At 44.0% G+C, this 18,048-nt stretch overlaps 1 protein-coding gene across 3 annotated transcripts in view; it reads right to left on the bottom strand.

Moving 5' to 3' along the window:
• Nucleotides 1–18,048, bottom strand: part of LOC124032013 (pleckstrin homology domain-containing family M member 2-like) — a 56,878-nt gene that overhangs the window by 31,931 nt on the left and 6,899 nt on the right. For 2 of the 3 annotated variants that reach the window (XM_046343949.1, XM_046343951.1), the window contains 6 exons: nucleotides 11,699–11,786; nucleotides 11,332–11,506; nucleotides 10,852–10,905; nucleotides 9,188–9,464; nucleotides 7,981–8,838; nucleotides 853–922 (listed from right to left, as the gene is read on the bottom strand). In XM_046343949.1, coding sequence (XP_046199905.1) covers nucleotides 853–922; nucleotides 7,981–8,838; nucleotides 9,188–9,464; nucleotides 10,852–10,905; nucleotides 11,332–11,506; nucleotides 11,699–11,786 — 1,522 coding nt within the window. The remainder of the gene's footprint in view (nucleotides 1–852; nucleotides 923–7,980; nucleotides 8,839–9,187; nucleotides 9,465–10,851; nucleotides 10,906–11,331; nucleotides 11,507–11,698; nucleotides 11,787–18,048) is intronic. The other variant, XM_046343950.1, reaches the window with a different exon arrangement.

Raw genomic sequence — 18,048 nt, 5'->3', positions numbered from 1 at the left:
AGCTGGCCGCCCAGCCACACTGAGCAAACGGGAGAGAGGGGCCTTGGTCAGGGAAGTGACCAAGAACCCGATGGTCACTCTGATAGAGCTCCAGAGTTCCTCTGTGGAGATGGGATAACATTCCAGAAGGACAACCATCTCTGCAGCACTCCACCAATCAGGCCTTTATGGTAGAGTGGCCAGACGGAAGCCACTCCTCAGTAAAAGGTACATGACAACCCGCTTGCACCTAAAGGACTCTGAGACCATGAGAAACAAGATTCTCTGATCTGCTGAAACCCAAGATGAAAATCTTTGTCCTGAATAAAAAAGGGTCATGTCTGGAGGAAATCTGGCAACATCCCTACGGTGAAGCATGGTGGTGGCAGCATCATGCTGTGGGGATATTTTTCAGCGGCAGGGACTGGGAGACGAGTCAGGATCGAAAGAAAGAAGGAAGAACTGAGCAAAGTACAGAGAGATCCTTGATTAAAACCTGCTCCGGAGTGCTCAGAACAAGGGCGAAGATTGACATTCAACAACCCTAAGCACACAGCCTGATTACACCCCCTCCACCCAACATAATATACTAGGTGTAACAGTATAATTTTAAACCGTCCCCTCGCCCATACCCGGGCGCGAACCAGGGACCTTCTGCACACATCAACAACAGTCACCCACGAAGCATCGTTACCCATCGCTCCACAAAAACAGCACCCACGCGGCCCTTGCAGAGCAAGGGGAACTACCACTTCAAGGTCTCAGGGAACTACCACTTCAAGGTCTCAGAGCAAGTGACGTAACCGATTGAAACGCTATTTAGCGCACACCGCTAACTAAGCTAGCCGTTTCACATCCGTTACATAGGCTTACCTTGAAGAGCTGCTCCTCGGTCTCTCTGAAGACGTGGATCATGAGCAGTAGCAGATGATTGTTGTCCACCCTGAAACAGCCACACAATCAGAATCGCCCCAAAAAAGGCTTAACAGTTATGTAATTTTGTGCACGACCGACAGATTTCCGATCGAAATGCTAGTAATAGATCTGTCATTCCGATTGCTTCCCTTCAGTAAGTTTAATTTGTTTATTTTTACTTTCAGTTTTGTACATCAGACTCATACAGCTATAAAAACAAGCTATTTCTGCCCAGATATTTTTTTTTGTTATTAAAAAAGATGGTACAATGATTCTCTACACTATACATTGCTTGTTATGTCACAAACTGAAATCAGGTGGACATCTAAGAAAAAATATTTTCCAGATATTGTGCCTTTAAAAACCGCTAGAGTTGATGTCTGCCTTGCAGCAATCTAACTTGCATAGTAACAAATATCACCATCAAAATCGGTCTATTTTTTTGTTGTCTGCATCTCAATCCACCACATCCACCAACAGTGGCCTTCCGCATCTGCGGTGGAACGTGGCCGAGCTAGAGCGGTGTTTGTCAGACAGTGAGACATCTCAAAAATCGGTGTTGTCGCTAAAGTGTCTGAATGGTTTGGCCTATAAACTAATCATCTGACCACTCTACGTAAAGATGAGACTCTCATGAACACGATGGTATTCTCTGTTTCGCTCTACGGCCAAAAGCATCATGGAACTCGACTGAAGTTGTTACCGCTTATCTGCCAACTTCTGTCTGTTGCGTCCGAACAGTTTGAGCTACGCACTAATATGACCCCTCTATGGAAAGGTTAGACTCTCACTAGCACGTACATGTCGGAAAATGAAGGTATAAACAGAGTGTACAAAATATTAGGAACACATTCCTAATATTGAGTTGAACCCCCTTTTGCCCTTAGAACTTACTCAATTCGTCAGGGCATGGACTCCACAAGGTGTCAAAAGCGTTCCACAGTGATACTGGCATATGGTGAGACTCCAATGCTTCCCACAGTTGTGTCAAGTTGACTCGACTTCCTTTGGGTGGTGGACTATTCTTGACAGACACGGGAAACTGAGTGTGAAAAATCCAGCAGCGTTGCAATTCTTGACACACTCAAACTGGTGCGCCTGGCACCTACTACCATACCCTGTTCAAAGAAACAAACCTTTGGCCTTGTCCACTCACCCTATGAATAGCACACATACTTCCAGTTCCTGTGTCCAAATCACTAAAGACTTAAAAATGGTCCAAGCACACACGTACAAAAGGTGCGACAGCGCCTCTTTCCCCTCAAGAGGCTGAAAAGGTTTGGCATGGGCCATTAAATCCTCAAAAACTTCTACAGTAGTACCATTGAGAGCATATTGACTGGCTGCATCACTGCCTAGTATGGTGCTAGCTAGGGTGGTGCGGACAGCCCAGTACATCACTGGGGCCGAGCTCCTGCCATCCAGGACATATAAAATGCATTCGGAAAGTATTCAGACCCCTTCACCTTTTCCATTTTGTTACATTACACGCTTATTCTAAAAATAATAAATAATCCCCATCAATCGAAATACAAGCCTCCATAATGACAAAAGAAAAACGGGTCTAGACATTTTGCTAATTTAGTACAAATATTAAACTGAAATATCATAATTACTTAAGTATTCAGACCCTTAACACAGTACTTTGTTGAAGCACCTTTGGCAGCAATTATAGATCCTCTCAAGCTCTGTCAGGTTGGATGGGGAGCGTCGCCCCACAGCTACTTTCAGGTCTCACCAGAGATGTTCGATCAGGTTCATGTTTGGGCTGTGGCTGGGCCACTCAAGGCAATTCAGAGTAGAGGTCGACCGATTATGATTTTTCAACGGCAATACCGATTATTGGAGGACAAAAAAAAAAGCCAATGCCGATTAAATCAGCCGGTTTTAAAAATGTATTTGTAATAACGACAATTACAACAATACTGAATGACCACATATTTTAACTTAATATAATACAGCAATAAAATCAATTTAGCATCAAATAAATAATGAAACATGTTCGATTTGGTTTAAATAATGCAAAAACAAAAGTGTTGGAGAAGAAAGTAAAAGTGCAATATGTGCCATGTAAGAAAGCTAAAGTTTAAGTTCCTTGCTCAGAACATAAGAACATATGAGAGCTGGTGGTTCCTTTTAACATGAGTCTTCAATATTCCCAGGTAAGACGTTTTAGGTTGTAGTTATTATAGGAATTATAGGACTATTTCTCTCTATACCATTTGTATTTCATATACCTTTGACTTTTGGTCAATTGGCACTTTAGTATTGCCAGTGTAACGGTCTAGCTTCCGTACCTCTCCTCGCTCCTACCTGGGCTCGAACCAGGAACACAACGACAACAGCCACCATCGAAGCAGCGTTACCCATGCAGAGCAAGGGGAACAACTACTGCAAGTCAGAGCGAGTGATGTTTGAAATGCTATTAGCGCACACCCCGCTAACTAGCTAGCCATTTCACATCACATCGTTACACCAGCCTAATCTCGGGAGTCGAAGTCATAAACAGCAGCGCTGCTGGCAAAATGCATGAAAGTGCTGTTTGAATAAATGCTTATGAGCCTGCTGGTGCCTACCATCGCTCAGTCAGACTGCTCTATCAAATCATAGACTTAATTATAACATAATAACACACACAAAATCCGGAAACTATCATCTCGAAAACAAGACGTATTTTATCTAACGGGTGGCATCCATCAGTCTAAATATTGCTGTTACATTGCACAACCTTCAATGTTATGTCATAATTACATAAAATTCTGGCAAATTAGTTCTCAATGAGCCAGGCGGCCAAAACTGTTGCATATACCCTGACTCTGCATGCAATGAACGCAAGAGAAGTGACACAATTTCAACTGGTTAATATTGCCTGCTAACCTGGATTTCTTTTAGCTAAATATGCAGGTTTAAAATTATATACTTCTGTGTATTGATTTTAAGAAAGGCATTGGTGTTTATGGTTAGGTACACGTTGGAGCAACGACAGTCCTTTTTCGCGAATGCGCACTGCATCGATTATATGCTAAGCAGGACACGCTAGATAAACTAGTAATATCAATAACCATATGTAGTTATAATTAGTGATTATGATTGATTAAGTTTTATGCTAGCTAGCAACTTACCTTGGCTTCTTACTGCATCCGCGTAACAGGCGGGCTCCTCGTGAGGAGCGTTGGACTAGTTAACCGTAAGGTTGCAAGACTGAATCCCTGAGCTGACAAGGTAAAAATCTGTCATTCTGCCCCTGAACGAGGCAGTTAACCCACTGTTCCTAGGCCGTCATGGAAAATAAGAATGTGTTCTTAACTGACTTGCCTTGTTAAATAAAGATTAAATAAAAGGCAGGTAAGGCAAGGTAAAATAAAATAAAAACCTGCAAAAATCGGCATCCAAAATTACCGATTTCCGATTGTTATGAAAACTTGAAATCGGCCCTAGTTAATCAGACATTCCGATTAATCGGTCGACCTCTAATTTAGAGACTCCCAAAGACGCTCCTGCATTGTCTTGGCTGTGTGCTTAGGGTCATTGTCCTGTTGGAAGGTGAACTTTTGCCCCAGTCTGAGGTCCTGCGTGCTCTGGAGCAGGTTTTCATTAAGGATCTCTCTGTACTTGGCTCTGTTCATCTTTCCCTCGATCCTGAATAGTATCCTAGTTCCTGCTGCTGAAAAACAATCCCCACAAGATGATGCTGCCATCACTAAGCTTCACCAAAGGGATGGTATTGGCCAGGTGATGAGCAGTGCCTGGTTTCCTCCAGACGTGACACTTGGTATTCAGGCCAAAGAGTTCAATCTTGGTTGTATCAGACCAGAGAATCTTGTTTCTCATGGTCTGAGAGTCCATTAGGTGCCTTTTGGCAAACTCCAAGCGGGCTATCATGTGCCTTTCACGAAGGAGTGTGTTCCATCTGGCCACTCTACCATAAAAGGCCTGCTTGGTGGAGTGCTGCAGAAATGGTTGTCCTTCTGGAAGGTTCTCCCATCTCCACAGAGGAACTCTGGATCTCTGTCAGTGACCATCAGGCTCTTGGTCACCTCCCTGACCATCGGGTTCTTGTTCACCTCCCTGACCAAGGCCCTTCTCACCCAATTGCTCCGTTTGGCCAGGCTGTCAGCTCTAGGAAGAGTCTTGGTGGTTCCAAACTTCTTCCATTTAAAAATGATGGAGGCCCCTGTGTCCTTTGGGACCTTCAATGCTCCATAAAATGTGTTGGTACCCTTCCCCAGATCTATGCCTTGACACAATCCTGTCTCGGAGTACTACAGCCAATTCCTTTGACCTCAAGGTTTGTTTTTTGCTCTGACATACACTGTCAACTGTGGGACCTTATATAGACAGGTATGCCTTTCCAAATCATGTCCAATTAATTGAATTTACCACAGGGGGACTCCAAGTTGTAGAAACATTGCAGGGATGATCAATGGAAAAAGGATGCGCCTGAGGTCAATTTCGGGTCTCATAGCAAAGGGTCTGAATACTTATGTTTTGCAAACATTTCTAAAAACCTGTTTTCACTGTCATTATGGGGTATTGTGTGTAGATTAAATAAATAAATCCTCAATCGATTTTAGAATAAGGCTGTAATGTAACAAAATGTGGACAAAGTGAAGTTTGTCAGACGGTGTGGAAGGAAGGCCAGTAAAATCATTAAAGACTCCAACCACCCAAGCCATAGACTATTCTCTCCTCTTCCACACGGCAAGCAGTACCGGTGCATCAAGTCTAACACAAACAGGCTCTTGAAAAGCTTTCTTCACAAGCAATAAGACTGATAAATAGTTAACAAAATAGCTACACAGACTGAGTTAACATCTTTATTGACCTTTTACTTTTATACTGTCTATATGCACACTGACAGGCCCTACACTCACTCCATCATCTGCTCACTCACACATAATATGTACTCTACACACACACACCCACTCACATACAAGCTGCAGCTACTCTGTTCATCTTATATCCTTTTGCCTCATCACCTTACCCCTATACATACTGTATCTACTCTCCATCACTCCAGTATCCGGTGTAGGCCGTCAATGTAAATAATAATTTGTTCTTAACTGACTTGCCTAGTTAAAATATATACAGTGGGGCAAAAAAGTATTGAGTCAGCCACCAATTGTGCAAGGTCTCCTACTTAAAAAGATGAGAGAGGCCTGTAATTCTCATCATAGGTACACTTCAACTATGACAGACAAAATGAGAAGAAAAGAAATCCAGAAAATCACATTGTAGGATTTTTAATGAATTTATTTGCAAATTATGGTGGAAAATAGGTATTTGGTCAATAAGAAAAGTTTCTCAATACTTTGTTATATACCCTTTGTTGGCAATGACAGAGGTCAAACGTTTTCTGTAAGTCTTCACAAGGTTTTCACACATTGTTGCTGGTATTTTGGCCCATTCCTCCATGCAGATCTCCTCTAGAGCAGTGATGTTTTGGGGCTGTTGCTGGGCAACACAGATTTTCAACTCCCTCCAAAGATTTTCTATGGTGTTGAGATCTGGAGGCTGGCTAGGCCACTCCAGGACCTTGAAAGGCTTCTTACGAAGCCATTCCTTCGTTGCCCGGGCAGTGTGTTTGGGATCATTGTCATGCTGAAAGACCCAGCCACGTTTCATCTTCAATGCCCTTTGCTGATGGAAGGAGGTTTTCACTCAAAATCTCAGGATATGGCCCTATTCATTCTTTCCCTTACACGGATCAGTCGTCCTGGTCCCTTTGCAGAAAAACAGCCCCAAAGCATGATGTTTCCACCCCCATGCTTCACAGTAGGTATGGTGTTCTTTGGATGCAACTCAGCATTCTTTGTCCTCCAAACACGACGAGTTGAGTTTTTACCAAAAAGTTATATTTTGGTTTCATCTGACCATATGACATTCTCCCAATCTTCTTCTGGATCATCCAAATGCTCTCTAGCAAACTTCAGATGGGCCTGGACATGTACTGGCTTAAGCAGGGGGACACGTCTGGCACTGCAGGATTTGAGTCCCTGGCGGCGTAGTGTGTTACTGATTGTAGGCTTTGTTGCTCTCTGCAGGTCATTCACTAGGTCCCCCAGTGTGTTTCTGGGATTTTTGCTCACCGTTCTTGTGATCATTTTGACCCCACGGGGTGAGATCTTGCCTTTTATACTGATAACAAGTTCAAACAGGTGCCATTAATACGGGTAACGAGTGGAGGACAGAGGAGCCTCTTAAAGAAGAAGTTACAGGTCTGTGAGAGCCAGAAATCTTGCTTGTTTGTAGGTGACCAAATACTTTCCACCATAACTTGCAAATAAATTAATTAAATATCCTACAATGTGATTTTCTGGATTTTTTTCCCCTCATTTTGTCTGTCATAGTTGAAGTGTACATATGATGAAAATGACAGGCCTCTCTCATCTTTTTAAGTGGGAGAACTTGCACAATTGGTGGCTGACTAAATACTTTTTTGCCCCACTGTATAGCGAAATCCCTGCTCCTTGTAAATCCCTGTAAATATGCTATTGGAACTTTACCATGTATATAGTATGCTTACTTAGTTATTGTGTTCTTCATATTTCTTTTTTATTGTGTGTTTTACTAGTATTACATTATTATTGATTATTGCAAAAATCCTTCTTTAACCTGTCTCTTCCCCGTTCATCTACACTGATTGAAGTGGATCATAGCTTTCACATGATTCCCCAGGTCAAGAGCAGATGTTCCTAATGTTTTTACTCAGTGTATTATGGAAGTAGTTTAGTGCCCAAAACAATTGGTTAAATATGGGTAAAAAATGTAATAATTTCCTACATTTTTTAAATAATCGCTCAGATATAGGACAGACACTTAAACGTGTATGAATCTATTATTCAATGTGTTTATATGGGTTAATTCGTGGCCAAATTCAATGTTTCAAATACATGTTTTATATATTCTTTTGATACCTAAATGGGTTCTAAAATTCTAAATAAAATAGCTCAATGATCCTTGGTATGACCATCTTAAAACAGTTCTATGTTAGCAGGGTAGAACATCCCCCCCAGCTTAGACAATGATTAAAAAAGGTTCCATTCATGGTTCACCCAAACATGTGTAATTAATCTCCCAACTCACTTGAATTCTGCAGAATGGGAGTTTTCTGTTGGACTGAGCCTGTCCTCTTCAGTTTCTCCAGCAGGCAATCCATTCTCAACCACCCCTGCCTCCTCTAAGAAAGGGTCCTGTCCTGGTGGTGCCTCTGCCTCTCTCTCATCTTCATGGCCACCAGGAAGAGCCTGCGGCTGGCCATGCCCTGCAGTGTCATGGTGGCCACCACGCATGGCAGCAGCATCTGGACTGTGGGGGATAAAGCAGTAAAAGTCTGCAGGGGCTGGAGGGGCCTGCAGGAAGCTGGGGCTCGGGGCCAGAGCAGGGCGCAGCAGGAGGGGGGCCCCAGCTTCCGGGTCAGGCGGCTTAATAATCGGATCCCCCTGAAAGGGCTCCTGCCCCGGGGGCTGGGAGTTGGCTTCAGGGCTGCCAGAGGAGGACCTTCTAGGGAGGGAACTCTGATGGGTCTTCTCCCCCTCCTCCCCCTTATCTTCTTCCTCTCTGTCTGGTCGCCACCAGGCCTGCCCCCCGTCCAGAGCTCCATTGAGCCGGTCCATAACATCACGTAGGGGCTGGCCCACACTGTCCATGGAGGTGTCAGTCATCTCCGGCAGCCGCAGGAGACCCTCTGACTCATCCTCCTCCTGGCCTTCCTCATCCCCCATCCCTCTCCTTCTCCTCACTGTCTCGGCCCCTGAGCCCTGCGGCGGCCCCACAGAGGGGCTACAGGAGTCTCCATCCAGCCCCTCTCCCCCTCTCGCCTGAGTTCCGTCTTCTACTTCCGCTTGCTCGGAGGCCGCTGTGTTCTGTTCACTGCTCACCGTGGAGTTGCTGGAGCCCTTCACGACATGGCGCTTCTTGGCTGGCTTCCTCCGTCTGGCCATCCTGGTGGAAAGAAAAGCAGTACGTCATAATAGTTAGTCCATGTGTACTCCTCCTAGGTCCATTTGAATTCCTAACATTTCACAAGCCAAAAAGCTAGGTGACTTGCTGACCTGTATGAGTGTGCCAATAAATGAGGGCTTCGCTTGACCTGATAACCCCGATGTTTGTTGAGCTAAAATTAAGTTGGAACATGCCATTTGGATTCAATAACTCCAAGCTCTGTGTGTTGAGGCTGAGAAAAAGTGTGGGCAACATAAACCTGATAACCAGTTAGTGGCTAAGCAGCTAACTAGCCTAAATCTCATGTAGTTTTACCCATAGAGACTCATGTTAGGAGTGTGTGCTGTACCTGATAACCTCCAGCTCGTTGCTGGTGCTCTCCGTGTCGTCCACGGTGGTGGTGGTGTCGTGGGGGTGGCGGCTAGCAGTGTGGACGGGGGTGATGTCGGCCGAGGTGTTGGTGTCTGAGTCCTCGTTGAAGGGGTTGTGTCTGGTGGGGCTGCGGGGCGGGGAAGTTCCCCTCACTGGGATGATGGCAGCCCGGAGAATCACAGAGTCTTTGAAGACCGTCTGAGGGTCTGAGGCGCTGGAGCGAGGACAGATAACCGGGTTGGTGAGGTCACCCTCTGCGGCAGGACGGGAGAGGAACACACACAGTAAACAAAATAGCAGAATATTCACACATACAGTATGCTACAGATACTGTACATATTCTGGATCCAAATAATGAGAATGGATACTGGTGGTGCTTTGGCTGGGACAGGGATTAGGGCACACAACCACACATTTCCCACAGGATGCACAGGACAAAGACAGGCAGGCAGAAAAAAAGACAAAATTTTTGAGTGACAGGCATTGGTGAAACTATGTCAAATTAATGCAGTGAAAGTTTATTTTATTTATCTGTTATTTTACCAGGTAAGTTGATTGAGAACACGTCGTGTTCTCATTTGCAGCAACAACCTGGGGAATAGTTACAGGGGAGAGGAGGGGGATGAATGAGCCAATTGTAAACTGGGGATTATTAGGTGACCGTGATGGTTTGAGGGCCAGATTGGGAATTTAGCCAGGACACCGGGGTTAACACCCCTACTCTTACGATAAGTGCCATGGGATCTTTAATGACCTCAGAGAGTCAGGACACCCATTTAACGTTCCATCCGAAAGACGGCACCCTACACAGGACAGTGTCCCCAATCACTGCCCTGGGGTATTGGGATATTTTTTTAGACCAGAGGAAAGAGTGCCTCCTACTGGCCCTCCAACACCACTTCCAGCAGCATCTGGTCTCCCATCCAGGAACTGACCAGGACCAACCCTGCTTAGCTTCAGAAGCAAACCAGCAGTGGTATGCAGTGCTATAGTACATGCTACAGTTGGTGACAAAAGCTTTGAAGGCAGAGTTGAATGTAGAACAAAGCCATGCAATCCAATGGTTCCAATGAGAAATAGAGGATATACCACATATATGCCGGCAGACACCAAACAGAGTGAGTACCAGCTACATCAGGCATTGCAGTTCTCTAGTATTATTCCACATCAATGCTGCGTAAGCTTCAAGGTCACGTCTTGTAAAATAAACGTTGTGTAGTTAATTAAAACATAATAGACAACATTAACAATTCACCAGTGCATAGAAATGTCTGCTTAGAAAATAACTTACCTGGCAATAAAATCGTATGAAATGTTAGCAATAGTGCCACATTTTCTTGCATAAAGGTGATTCAGTAGTGTCTTAAAAGATAAGTGTAAAAGCACAGTAACAGTGGATTTTAATATGCTTATGAATCCATCTAGCCTACTTCCATAATAAACTAAAGTGCATAAAACAGAAGCCCCTTCATTGACTTTTCTACCATTTCCCTCTCAGCATTGATATTGCAATTGAGATACTCCAATTAAACCACTGACTACACAGAGGACCAGAATGCATTGAGCACACACTGTGGGATGGAGGACATGCATGATGCTGTGATCAGGGAGGAAGGGAGGAGAGGGGTAACCATGTCCCACCTTCCCAGTCTGCAGTTAGCTGCAACACGGGGAAGATGTCACCGAAATCATAATCTAAAAAGGAGGGATAAGACTCAACGTTAGAACTGGAAGGTCCGAGACAGAGGTAGAAAATGTGACATATGAGAGAAATATGATACACTTGCTGAGAACAGTTACTGGTATGGATAGGCAGAGAAAACTACAAATGAATGGGGGCTCAACGGTTTATGGAAAGTGACAGGAGATAAAGCATTCACACCCTGGAGTTCATATACTGTGCCATGTGATCAATGAAGAGCACTTCAATGTGAGTGCTAAGCTACTATTTCTACATTAAAACCCATGAGCCACAAGTGTCTTCCTGATCGATCCAACTTCAGCATCAATACTTAATTACTTGACAAATCAGCCTATGAATTAGACTAGTGACACCACATAAGACAGACGGGGAGAGACGGGGTGGAGAGAAAAGACAGAGGTGGATAGGTGGAGCCCGACCTTCGCTGGACGGGGCGATGGCGCTGTCGTCCCACTCCAGGTTGGTAGAGGTGAGGGAGGTGAAGGAGAGCAGAGAAAGGCTGTCAGAGCTGGGAAGGCGCTCCTCAAAGTCCAGCAGATTCTGGGGCTTGTAGTACTCCGGCATGTAGGGTGCCACATCCAAGTAAGGGACATCCTAACATCCAGAAAACAATTGGGGTTTGAGAGTGTTCTTGATGTTACATCACACATTCCCTTTTGACTGAACTATTTATTAGTTTTACACACAAACCAAATACTATGTTTAGATTATTTGGTTAAAGCCTGAACCGTTGGAAGTGTATTAATATGAATTATAATTGTTGTAAAGCACTGTCTAATAACTGACCAACTCCAGATCAAAGCGAATGAACTCCAGTCCCGACACCAATGTGAGGAAGAGTGTGAGGTGATCATGGCTGCACACCAATGCATTTCTGGGAAGAGATTCAAAGCAGATGGTTTATGTAGAATAAGGATTATACGCATTAGTCATACAGACACACTTTCATACTCATCATATGCTGCTACTACTCTGTTCATCATTTTACTCTTATTAACTATCCTTATGCCTAGTCACTAAACCCTGCCTTTATGTAAACTCAACAACAACAAAACAACGTTTTCAGGAACGTCTTTCAAAGATAATCGAAACAACTTCACAGATCTTCATAGTAAAAGGTTTAAACACCGTTTCCCATGCGTGTTCAATGAACCATAAACAATTAATGAACATACACCTGTGGAACAGTCGTTAAGACACTAACATCTTACAGACAGACGGTAGGCAATAAAGGTCACAGTTATGAAAACTTAGGACACTAAAGAGGCCTTTCTACTGACTCTGAAAAACACCAAAAGAAAGATGCCCAGGGTCCCTGCTCATCTGCGTGAACGTGCCTTAGGCATGCTGCAAGGAGGCATGAGGACTGCAGATGTGGCCAGGAAAATTAATTGCAATGTCCGTACTGAGACTCCTAAGACAGCGCTACAGGGAGACAGGATGGACAGCTGATCGTGCTCGCAGTGGCAGACCACGTGTAACACATGCACAGGATCGATACATCCGAACATCACACCTGCAGGACAGGTACAGGATGGCAACAACTGCCCGAGTTACACCAGGAACGCACAATCCCTCCATCAGTGCTCAGACTGTCCGCAATAGGCTGAGAGAGGCTGGACTGAGGGCTTGTAGGCCTGTTGTAAGGCAGGTCCTCACCAGACATCACCAGCAACAATGTCGCCTATGGGCACAAACCCACCGTCCCTGGACCAGACAGGACTGGCAAAAAGTGCTCTTCACTGACGAGTCGCGGTTTTGTCTCACTAGGGGTGATGGTCTGATTTGCGTTTATTGTTGAAGGATTGAGCGTTACACCGAGGCCTGTACTTTGGAGCGGGATCAATTTGGAGGTGGAGGGTCCGTCATGGTCTGGGGCAGTGTGTCACAGCATCATCGGATTGAGCTTGTTGTCATTTCAGGCAATCTCAATGCTGTGCATTACATGGAAGACATCCTCCTCCCTCATGTGGTACCCTTCCTGCAGGCTCATCCTGACATGGCCCTCCAGCATGACAATGCCATCAGCCATACTGCTTGTTATGTGCGTGATGTCCTGCAAGACAGGAATGCCAGTGGAAGGAAGGCCATGGCCAGCGAAGATCTCAATCTCATTGAGTACATCTGGGACCCGTTGGATCAGAGGGTGAGGGCTAGGGCAATTCCCTGAAGAAATGTCCGGGAACATGCAGGTGCCTTGGTGGAAGAGCAGGGTAACATCTCACAGCAAGAACTGGAAAATCTGGTAGAGTCCATGAGGAGGAGATGCACTGTAGTACTTAATGCACCTGGTGACCACACCAGATACTGACTGTTACTTTTGATTTTGACCCCCCCATGTTCGGGGATACATTATTCCATTTATGTTAGTCACATGTCTGTGGAACTTGTTCAGCTTATGTCTCAGTTGTTGAATCTTGTTATGTTCATACAAATATTTACACATGTTAAGTTTGCTGAAAATAAAACGCAGTTGGCAGTGAGAGGATGTTGCGACAATGAGCTCACACTCTGGCTGAGTGTGAGCTCCGGCAAAGGTCATGATTTTTTTCTCTATGTACATTCAAGACCAGTTGGAGTCCATAAAGGGAGTCCTGCGGTAACTGAAAAGCAGTCTGGAGATCATCAACAGCCTGAACCAGAGAAGGAGAACATTAATAAATTACTAGCATCTGCATATAGATGCAACTTCGGTTGCATCCCATTTCCCAAATGCTGTCACTTGCCACTGGCATAGCTGCAGCTTTGGTGATGTGACCTGATCTAAAGCCAGACTGAACTGCTCTCAGTATGTTCCTTTCAATTAATTTGTTTTTTAACTGTGTGTTCATCAGGGATTCAAAGACCTTGGCCAGGATATGGAGTTTAGAGATAGGATGATAGTTATTAGCATCTGAGGAATCTTGCTAATATAAGCAGATTTCCAAATGCTGGGTATGGAATTGGTCAAGAGACTCAAGTTGACAATGTGAGCCACAGGTTCAGTAATAATACCATCTGCTATCTTTTAGAGGTAGGAGGGATCCAGGTTGTTTGGACCTGCAAACATTTTAGTGTCTCTTGCCTGTAGAGCTTTACAGACCTTAGCAGAAGAAACAGGCTCAAAATGTAAATGGTTCACAAGGGCATTTAATTTACAGTAATAGAGCTTACTTACATTAGAAGCCTGAGCAACAACATTATCAAAAACGTACAGCATGCAGTTGAAGTTGGAAGTTTACATACACTTAGGTTGGAGTCATTAAAACTCGCTTTCAACCAATCCACAAATTTCTTGTTCTCAAACTATAGTTATGGCAAGTCACTAAGGACTTAATTTTTCCAACAATTGTTTACAGACAGATTGTTTCACTTATAATTCACTATATTCCAATTCCAGTGGGTCAGAGGTTTACATACACTAAGTTGACTGTGCCTTTAAACAGCTTGGAAAATTCCAGGAAATGATGTCATGGCTTTAGAAGTTTCTGATAGGCTAATTGACATCATTTGAGTCAATTGGAGGTGTACCTGTATATGTATTTCAATGCCTACTTTCAAACTCAGTGCCTCTTTGCTTGACATCATGGGAAAATTGATTAAGGACAACAAAGTCAAGGTATTGGAGCGGCCATCACAAAGCCCTGACCTCAATCCTATAGAAAATTTGTGGTCAGAACTGAAAAAGCGTGTGAGAGCAAAGAGGCCTTACTAACCTGTCTCAGTTACACCAGCTATGTCAGGAGGAATGGGCGAAAATAGACCCAACCTATTGTGGAAAGCTTGTTGAAGGCTACCCGAAACGTTTGACCCAAGTTAAACAATTTAAAGGCAATGCTACCAAATACTAATTGAGTGTATGTAATCTTCTGACCCACTGGGAATGTGATGAAAGAAATAAAAGCTGAAATAATTCTCGGTACTATTATTCTGACATTTCACATTCTTAAAATAAAATGGTGATCCTAACTGATCTAAGACAGGCAAGGAATTGTGAAAAACTGAGTTTAAATGTATTTGGCTAAGGTGTATGTAATTTCAACTGTACATGAAGTGCTTGTTAAAAAACCCTACAATATGGGCTTTATCCTTCACTTTATTAGAATCCATCATTAATTGGTCAGGAAGGCCAGAGGAAACATTAGAACCTGACATTGATTTAATATCCAATTTTATTTGTCACATGCATCTTACAGTTAAATGCTTACTTTCAAGCCCTTAACCAACAACGCAGTTTAAATAAAAATAAAAAGTAACTAATTAAAGAGCAGCAGTAAAACAACAATAGTGAGGCTATATATAGGGGGTACCAGTACAGAGTCAATGTGCGGGGGCGCCGGTTAGTCGAGGTAATTGAGTTTAATATGTACATGTAGGTAGAGTTAATAAAGTGACTATGCATAGATAATAACAGAAAGTAGCAGCAGCGTAAAAGGGGGGGGGATGCTAATAGTCTGGGTAGCGATTTGATTAGATGTTCAGAATTCTTATGGCTTGGTGGTAGAAGCTGTTTAGAAGCCTCTTGGATCTAGACTTGGCGCTCAGGTACCGCTTGCTGTGCAGTAGCAGAGAGAATAGTCTATGACTTGGGTGGCTGGATTCTTTGACAAATGTTTAGGGCCTCCCTCTGACAACGCCTAGTATAGAGGTCCTGGATGGCAGGAAGCTTGGCCGCAGTCATGTACTGGGCTGCATGTACTACCCTCTGCCTTGCGGTCGGAGGCCGAGCAGTTGCCATACTAGGCAGTGATGCAACCAGTCACGATGCTATTGATGGTGCAGCTGTAAAACCTTTTGAGGATCTGAGGACCATTGCCAAATCTTTTCAGTCTCCTGAGGGGGAATAGGTTTTGTTGTGTCCTCTTCACGACTTGTCTTTGTGTGTTTGGACCATGTTAGTTTGTTGGTGATGTGAATGCCAAGGAACTTGAAGCTGTCAACCTGCTCAACTACAGCCCCGTTGATGAGAATGGGAGCGTGTTCAGTCCTCCTTTTCCTGTCGTCCACAATCATCTCCTTTATCTTGATCACGTTGAGGGAGAGGTTGTTGTCCTTGCACCACACAGTCAGGTCTCTGACCTCCTCCCTATAGACTGTCTCGTTGTTGATCAAGCCTACCACCGTTGTGTCATCGGCAAACTTAATGATGGTGTTGAAGTCGTGCCTGGCTGTGCAGTCATGAGTGAACATTGACTACAGGAGGGAGCTGAGCACCGCCTGAAGGGCCCCTGTGTTGAGGATCAGCGTGGCAGATGTGTTGTTACCTACCCTTACCACCTGGGGGCGGCACGTCAGGAAGTCCAGGATCCAGTTGCAGTCAGAGGTGTTTAGTCCCAGGGTCCATAGCTTAGTGATCATCTTTGAGGGCACTATGGTGTTGAACACTGAGCTGTAGTCAATGAATAGCATTCTCACATCGGTGTTCCTTTTGTACAGGCGGGAAAGGGCAGTGTGGAGTGCAATAGAGATTGAATCATCTGTGGATCTGTTGGGACAGTATGGAAACTGAGTGAGTCTAAGGTTTCTGGGATAATGGTGTTGATGTGAGCCATGACCAACCTTTCAAAGTACTTCATGGCTACAGATGTGAGTGCTATGGGTCGGTGGTCATTTAGGTAGGTTACCTTCGTGATCTTGGGCACAGGGATTATGGTGGTCTGCTTGAAACATGTTGGTATTATAGACAGGGAGAGGTTGAAAATGTCATTGAAGACACTTGCCAGTTAGTCAGTGCATGCTCGCAGTACACGTCCTGGTAATCCGTCTGGCCCGGTGAATGTTAACCTGTTTAAAAAGGTCTTACATCGGCTGTGGAGAGCAGTTTTTCAGTTACCTGAAAACCCTTCCACTGATTCTAAATGTATTCAAAGTGACATGCTTATCACAGATGGACAGAAATTTCTTATAGAAATATTCTCAGGCAGTGTCAACATCGGGAATCAGGCATGTCAATATTAAATGGTACAGATCATGTCAGAACGCTTGCTCATAAAACTGTCTAAAATGTATTTAAAAAATATAACAGGGTTGAGCTCCGGTACTGGTACTCCCTGTATTTGCATGTATAGTGCATTCGGAAAGTATTCAGACCCCTTCCCTTTTTCCACATTGTTACGTTACAGCCATTCTCTAAATGAATTTAAAAGCCTCCAACCTACACACAATACCTCATAATTACTGATTTACATAAGTATTAAGAAACTGTGATGGAACATTTTATCTTGTGCTTTTCTAATAACTAATTTCTGTGTTCATGTAAGTGACCGATTGAACAAATCCTCACTCTCAGTATCTACAATTCAGCAGTACACTCAGACCCTTGCTTTGAGAACAAAATATTTAAATTTCAAGGTCTCAGGTTCAAGAGAAGAAGTGTTATGAGGTATTGGTCTGTCACATGAATGAAGCAAACGTTAATAAATTAATTATGAATTAAGAACAAGCGAAAATCATACACCTATAACTTGTACGCAGAATAAAAGAACGGGACTGCACCGGTAGAGCTCCTGACAGATGTTCACTATGGTGCATCAAGTTTGCTGGAACCTCTCCAGTTAACTGTTAATCAACAATGATTCATTAAACACTGACTTTGAGTGTCCCATGTGTAGAATTTCCATGACAATCCTTGCGATGAGACTCAAAATTTAACTCCGGTGCATCCTGTTTCAATTGATAATCGTTGAAATTTTTCTACAACTTCATTGGAGTTCACCTGTGATAAATTGTATCGATTGGACATGATTTGGGAAGGAACACACCCGTCAATATAAGGTCCCACAGTTGACAGTGCATGCCAGAGCAAAAACCAAGGTAGTAGTGGAGGCATCATGCTGTGGGGATGTTTTTCAGCGGCAAGGACTGGGATAGTGGTCAGCATCGAGGCAAAGATGAACGCCGCAAAGTACAGAGAGATCTATGATGAAAACCTGCTCCAGAGAGCTCAGAACCTTAGACTGGGGGCAAAGGTTCATCTTCCAAAAGGACAACAACCCTAAGCACACAACCAAGAAAACACGAGCTGCTTCAGGACAAGTCTCTGAATGTCCTTGAGTGACCCAGCCAGAGCCCGGACTTGAACCTGATCTAACATCTCTGGAGAGCCCTGAACATAACTGTGCAGTAACGCTCCCCATCCAAACTGACAGCGCTAGAGA

Source organism: Oncorhynchus gorbuscha, linkage group LG03 (genome assembly GCF_021184085.1).
Source record: "Oncorhynchus gorbuscha isolate QuinsamMale2020 ecotype Even-year linkage group LG03, OgorEven_v1.0, whole genome shotgun sequence".
NCBI lineage: Eukaryota > Metazoa > Chordata > Actinopteri > Salmoniformes > Salmonidae > Oncorhynchus > Oncorhynchus gorbuscha.
Note: the sequence above shows the minus strand (reverse complement) of the source record. Positions and strands in the feature narration are given on the sequence as shown.